General features: G+C 39.3%; 1 protein-coding gene across 1 annotated transcript; it reads left to right on the plus strand.

Moving 5' to 3' along the window:
- Positions 1-350: 350 nt before the first annotated feature.
- LOC144962956 (MFS-type transporter SLC18B1-like) lies at positions 351-5,584 on the plus strand. The gene is made up of 2 exons (XM_078896418.1): positions 351-1,283; positions 5,186-5,584. Exons 1-2 carry the CDS (start codon positions 351-353, stop codon positions 5,462-5,464), a joined length of 1,212 nt encoding a protein of 403 aa, XP_078752544.1. The 3' UTR covers positions 5,465-5,584.
- The last annotated feature ends 2,010 nt before the right edge of the window (positions 5,585-7,594 follow it).

The following is a 7,594-nucleotide window of genomic DNA, read 5'->3' on the forward strand; positions in this document are numbered from 1 at the left end:
ATCCATCTCCCATAGTCCCAGGCTCATTTTCCACTGATACCCTCTTCCCCTAGTCCCAAGTTCACTCCCCACTTCCCATAACTTTGCCGGATATTGTCGGGTTTAGCCGGGTTTCGTAAAAAAGGCACACCTCTCGCCTCTCATTCGTCTTTAGTGTCTCATCCATCATGTTTTGTTGACAAAGGAGGTAACCCGAAAAGTCCATTTAATCTGTTTTCGTAAATTAAATTAAAGCCTATTTCCCAATTTAATCATTGTCATTTATTTCTTCGAATTTTCAAGCAGGAACAATTGTAACCAACCGTTTTTGAAAAAAAAAGACTACAGACGTTACAGAACATTGTAAAACTATGAGAGGGATTTCTATAAATAAAAAGTTAAAGGTGTCTATTTACGCCATTTCATACTTTTTATCAGGACTTGTGTATTCTCTCCCGGCGCCATTTTATCCACAAGTCGCTCAGGAGAAAGGAATGTCTCTAGCCCTCGTAGGTTTTGTGTTTAGCGTATTTGAGCTGGTTGTTTTTATAACCTCGCCATTATTTGGTTCTTATTTGGCAACAATAGGCCCAAAATTTGCCTTCACATCTGGGATCACCATCGGTGGTGTCTGCTCAATTTTTTTTGGAACCCTTAACATGTGTCCACCTGGAGATGCTTTCGTTGTCTTTAGCGTTCTTATTCGTTCTATAGGAGCTATTGGCTTTTCCTCTTTCCTTATATCACTCATGGCTGCAGCGTCTGTGGAGTTTCCAGATAATGTGGCCACTGTCGTATCCTTTCTAGAGGGAGCTTTCGGCATTGGACTGATGATCGGGCCGGCTATCGGAGGCGTTTTGTATTCAATAGGAGGTTTTGGATTTCCCTTTTACGTCATAGGAGGTTTGGTTCTCGTGCAAGGCATGATAGTGTTTTTCGTGATGCCCATCCCACAACAAATACATCGGGACAATAAATCTGGGTCACTCTTTAAGGCGATTAAAAGTCCTCTCGTGCAAGTAGGAATGCTGAGCACCTTCACCGGTTGTATCGGCTTGGGATTTTTGAATACAGCTTTAGCTCATCATGTGGATCCATTCGGACTTCCGGTGGTTCTCAGCAGTTTGGTTTTCGTCATATCACCTGGAGCTTATACTTTAATTTCACCATGGCTTGGTTACTTATCAGACAATAAAGGCATTTACAAGGAACTTATTGTCATCGGTCGATTTGCCTATGGCATAGCATTTCTGATATCGGGGCCGACTAATTTATTGCCTTTTATACCGTACCGGCTGTGGAGTGTAATTCTTGGACAGTTCATTGTTGGCGTATCTTTTGCCTGTTCGATAATACCGCCATATAAGTGTAATAGAGTCAGACAACCGGGTAGCTGATGCCGGCGAGTGTGATAGAGACAACCGGGTAGTTGATGCCGGCGAGTGTGTTACTGATGGAGACAACCGGGTAGTTGATGCCGGCGAGTGGTAGTGGTAGTATTGGCAGTGTAGAGGCCGTGGTGGGAGTGAATGGATTCGGTCCCGGGGTCGACTTAAGAGTTCCAGACTGTAACTGCGGCGGTGGTGCTCAAGTGAGGAAGATAGATCGAGACAATGAAGTGACAGTTTAGTACTACTGTTAGTGATAGTAGCATGACTTCATGTGTCAGAAGTAGAAGTAGGGAGTTGATTTCATGAGCGAAGAGCACACACCACAGTCAAGTCCGGAGACACCATAGTCTACCCGAGTCCTAGCCCATCCACTCCAGGGTAGTGGAGGCGATCAAACAACAAAGGCCAGTATGTATAATGATGAAGTCTTTATTCAGGAACAATGGAACAGATCATTCTTTTGTATCGTATTCTATAGCCGTGTAGCAATGAATGGATCAATGAATGAATGAAACGAATCAATGGCAGAATCATCCCATAATATTAGCTATAGCAGTTAAAAATAGATTTAGCGCGGACGTCAGGGAAAGCACCTACGTCACTGGTCCAGGTAAAGTGATGCGTAGACTGAAGTGAGTAAACTCGATCGAGTTGTGTGCATCTTCATGATTTAAACAAATTAATGCAAATAACAGGGGACATGTATGAAGGAACGAATAAGTCTAAACTAAAGAGTTATGCTACAAAATCAATCATAGTGAATTGCAGAGTTAAAGAGTAAATGTTTAGCTCGTAATTAGTAATAAAGGCTGTATGAAATATTTAAGTAGCAATTATTAAGTATACAGAAGAACAAAGTAGATTTAGATGACTCAAGGTAGGTGGCTAGAAAGCTATGATTTGCCAGAATAAGTGATATAAATTTGTAAATGATCATAGTTGTTAAAATGAAGTTATAACGATGTGAAGAGATGAAAGAAAGCAACAAAAATATAGTATCACACAGAAGTCACACCCAGCCGAAGATAAAAATAGTACTACATCGAGAGACTACCTGTGTAAGGGCTTAACACACAACACACAGTGTACTATTGGTCATAGTAACACACACGAGTAAAGGAATGTTGATATCAACCACAGAGGCACACAGTCTTGCATACATTTAAATAGTGATGGTAGCGACAAGTAGTAAAGAGCAATAGAGTACAAAATCAAATAACATTAGATAGAATGGTCATTCTATTACATATCCCCCAACTCGAACCGTTCTATGTCCTCATAGAACAAATTATTTAATTATCAATGGTCAACTAGGCAGAGAGGATTCAATGTACGAATTCAACTTGAAAGAAATGCAATCAATGTAAATTTACGTCGCTTCAGCAAAGCGGTATAAGTATAAGATGAGAAAAGCGTTAAAACTTGAAATACGAACGTCTCAAATATGAGGAGGCTCATGTCGAATATAGACATGGAAATATTAAGTGGACATCGCCTGTTAGCGGTAAAGGTAGAAAGAACTACACTGTTATAATTATAAGCAATAGTTTAAACATTCCATAATTACATTGCATGTTTCATTATGAATCATGAGCATATTATTGCAAAATTAATGGGAACTAACGAGACATTGAATCAATATACATGAGAATCCTACAAAACATGGATTATCTCACCAACGTGGTGGTCAAACTCAGGCAGATCCTTGCATTTGGCAGACGTCGTCTGGACATATGTGTGCAGGCGGGATTCTGTGACGTGGTTTCACTTTCACAGACGCGACTTTTAGGAACACCGGCCACCACTTGACGACGATGCCTTCGGATAGTTGCATGGCAGTAATAGGCACGAGGCTCCATCTGGTTGGTTAATTCACGTTGGTAAGACCCACGGGTCATCTCGGGCACAGACACACGGTCATCACGGGCACAGGCGCACGGTCATCACGGGCACAGACACACAGGTCATCACGGGCAGAGACACACAGGTCATCACGGGCAGAGACACACAGGTCATCACGGGTACAGGCACACGGTCATCACGGGCACAGACACACAGGTCATCACGGGCAAAGGCACACGGTCATCACATCACGGGCACAGGCACACGGTCATCTCTGGCACAGACAATGGGTCATCACGGGCACAGGCACAGTCATCTCGGGCACAGACACATGGGTCATCTCGGGCACTGAGACACGGGTCATCACGGGCACAGGTACACGGGCATCTCGGGCTCAGGAACATGGGTCCTCTCGGGTTTGGCAGTCACTGGTCATCTCGGGTTGGACAGGATACTCGACGTGTATGGTAGCCGGTAGCGGCAGTCTTGTTATAAATTCGGCTGTAAAGGGGCCGAGTGGTAAGTTGACGTCGATTGTCGTCTGTCGCAATAAAACATCGAGGTTGGTGTACAGGGACTGGCAGCGAGAGTGTAGATTCGTTCCAATTCCAAGTGGATGTCTGACTGATGAATAAATAAGCAGGTCTCCAAAAGGCTGTGGCTTCTGAAATTGAGATCCTGCTCGCAGCGCCAAATTTGTAATAGAGTCAGACAACCGGGTAGCTGATGCCGGCGAGTGTGATAGAGACAACCGGGTAGTTGATGCCGGCGAGTGTGTTACTGATGGAGACAACCGGGTAGTTGATGCCGGCGAGTGGTAGTGGTAGTATTGGCAGTGTAGAGGCCGTGGTGGGAGTGAATGGATTCGGTCCCGGGGTCGACTTAAGAGTTCCAGACTGTAACTGCGGCGGTGGTGCTCAAGTGAGGAAGATAGATCGAGACAATGAAGTGACAGTTTAGTACTACTGTTAGTGATAGTAGCATGACTTCATGTGTCAGAAGTAGAAGTAGGGAGTTGATTTCATGAGCGAAGAGCACACACCACAGTCAAGTCCGGAGACACCATAGTCTACCCGAGTCCTAGCCCATCCACTCCAGGGTAGTGGAGGCGATCAAACAACAAAGGCCAGTATGTATAATGATGAAGTCTTTATTCAGGAACAATGGAACAGATCATTCTTTTGTATCGTATTCTATAGCCGTGTAGCAATGAATGGATCAATGAATGAATGAAACGAATCAATGGCAGAATCATCCCATAATATTAGCTATAGCAGTTAAAAATAGATTTAGCGCGGACGTCAGGGAAAGCACCTACGTCACTGGTCCAGGTAAAGTGATGCGTAGACTGAAGTGAGTAAACTCGATCGAGTTGTGTGCATCTTCATGATTTAAACAAATTAATGCAAATAACATGGGACATGTATGAAGGAACGAATAAGTCTAAACTAAAGAGTTATGCTACAAAATCAATCATAGTGAATTGCAGAGTTAAAGAGTAAATGTTTAGCTCGTAATTAGTAATAAAGGCTGTATGAAATATTTAAGTAGCAATTATTAAGTATACAGAAGAACAAAGTAGATTTAGATGACTCAAGGTAGGTGGCTAGAAAGCTATGATTTGCCAGAATAAGTGATATAAATTTGTAAATGATCATAGTTGTTAAAATGAAGTTATAACGATGTGAAGAGATGAAAGAAAGCACACAAAAATATAGTATCACACAGAAGTCACACCCAGCCGAAGATAAAAATAGTACTACATCGAGAGACTACCTGTGTAAGGGCTTAACACACAACACACAGTGTACTATTGGTCATAGTAACACACACGAGTAAAGGAATGTTGATATCAACCACAGAGGCACACAGTCTTGCATACATTTAAATAGTGATGGTAGCGACAAGTAGTAAAGAGCAATAGAGTACAAAATCAAATAACATTAGATAGAATGGTCATTCTATTACATAAGTGTATTCTGGAGGGAGCTATAGAACTTGGTTTCAAAGAAGATATGGAGACTTACGGATTTGTGTCGGGAATTGTCAGTTCCATGTACAGTCTTGGTGCTTTTCTGGGACCGATGGTGGGAGGTCTGCTTGTCCAGGAATTTGGTGATCCAATTGCTTTCACTGTTGTTGGAGTTTTAAACATTGGAGCAGGTATTGTATCTGTCATACTTTTCGGTGTTCATCGTATTCGGACGACAAGGAAACAGGAATTTAACGAAAGAACAACATTGACAGGATGATGAAATAATTTGAAGTGATGGAAGTGGTTCGCTGACGTTTTTGTCAATACTGTGGTTTATACAATCGAGAAGGGCGTCCATGATGTAAAAATTAGATGACAACAAATAAATAAAAATTGAATGACGAAAAGACTGAAATTGTCATTTTGATTCATTCCAATTTTACAAATTCTATTGGAAAGATCAACTTATCAGAATTGGTAAAATTAGAAACTACATAAATAAAGATGTGACAAAAACCTTGATTACAATATTGATTCTTTCAAAACGTTGACTATTGTTACTCTCTCTTTGTGAACATTACCAGCGAGAGAAACTCAGGATGCAAAGAATTAAAACAATGTTGCGAGATTGGTCCTTACACGCAGCAAGAAACATGCGTCACTTCAGCTAAAAGAGCTTTATTGGCTTCAAAACAATGAACTTATTTTTATGATAAATTGGAGTTATATACACCAACCCGATCCCTTCGCTCGTCATCGGATGGAAAATTGCTTGTCAGTCAATGAAAGAACTCTTTTGTGTCATGTGGAGGACGATCCTTTTCTAGAAACATCCCAACCCTCTGGAACAAAACCCTCGGGAATAAACTTCCAAAAGAAATACGGCATTTTTCATCGGAAGATATGTTTAAAAACCATCTTAAGACTTTGTTATTTTCCAAATTGAATTGTTGATGAACCTGTAAAAACGTTCTGAGTCCTGCCTCGTGATATGGAAGAGCGTTCAACATATTATAATAATAATAATAATAATAATAATAATAATAATAATAATAATAATAATAATAATAATAACAACAATAACAATAACAATAACAATAACAATAACAATAACCATTATCATTATCATTATCATTATCATTATCATCATCATCATCATCATCATCATCATCATCATATAAACACCGTGTACAGGATGTCACCGAAAATAAGTGTTAACATAAATAACGTGTGACTTGGACGTCTGCTGGCATGTCACTTCGCATCTGGTCTGTGTAAGCCATTTCGCATCTGGTCTGTGTAAACCATTTCGCATCTGGTCTGTGTAAGCCATTTCGCATCTGGTCTGTGTAAGCCATTTGTTCGAGTTCCATTCTGATTAGCACAAAGTTGAATCCTTGGAAAAGACTCTTTACTCTTACTTTCTCGCCATGCACTTTTCAATTTTAAAAAAAATGTTCAGGTCCTTTGACAATGTCTCTATCGACAAAATTGTAATAGCGCCTTGCAGGCGTCATGTCTCATCCTACAAGTTTAATAGATAAATAAATAAATAAATAAATAAATAATAAATATATAAAATAAATATGTCCAATCAATATTAAATAGAAACGAAATAGATAAATAGATAAATAAATCGAGAAATAATAAATATATAATATAAATATATAAATTAAATATTACATATGTAAATAAATTTATCAATTATTGATAAATAGATAAATAAATAAATAAACAAATAAATAAATAAATAAATACATGCAATAAATTAATTGAAACTTATAGTTCTAGTAAAAGTGCATCTCTAGACAATTATCACTGATTCATAATTATACATTGTGTACTTTCTATAAAGTATATTTTGTTATATTATATTTTATGATTTCTTACAGATGTAGCAAAAAAAAAAAAAAAAAAAAAAAAGGGGGGGGGGGGGGGGGGGGGGGAGGCTGTTTTTGATTTGGGACCTACATAGAGCAGTTTACAATTCGTTTGAGCACAATTTAGTAGATAATTAGTGTACAAAACAAAAGCTCACACTGTTTTTCCTCGGTTAACTAAAACGTTAAGCAAATTTTTATAATTGAGCTTAACTTACTAATAGATTTTACCAGATGTGCACTTATTTGCAGGTCTGATAACCCAATTCCTTATGGGCTCATTGTTGTAAATGAAATCTCAAAAAAAAAAAAAAATGACGCCAAATATTGTCCATCACACAATGTTAAACTAGGCCCATAATCGGATTTGAATGTCAGACCTGCGTATATGTACATGTCGACTTTACCACAACCCTATTCATAATTGAGACAGAAATTGGGTTATATGAACAATCCATGCGTAAAAATGTGTGGGTGAATATGGAGGCCTTTGTTATTTTTATACTGCTCTTGTGATTAACCGTCTA

This window comes from Berghia stephanieae, chromosome 1 (genome assembly GCF_034508935.2).
Source record: "Berghia stephanieae isolate SIO BIC M18660-M18661 chromosome 1, UCSD_Bste_1.3, whole genome shotgun sequence".
In the NCBI taxonomy this organism is placed as follows: domain Eukaryota; kingdom Metazoa; phylum Mollusca; class Gastropoda; order Nudibranchia; family Aeolidiidae; genus Berghia; species Berghia stephanieae.

Excerpts from the sequence above, each read along its gene's own strand:
- LOC144962956 (XM_078896418.1), top strand. The coding sequence starts at position 351 with ATGAGAGGGATTTCTATAAATAAAAAGTTAAAGGTGTCTATTTACGCC. Across the intron at positions 1,284-5,185 it reads TACCGTACCGGCTGTGGAGT|TGTATTCTGGAGGGAGCTAT; the intron begins GTAATTCTTGGA and ends CTATTACATAAG.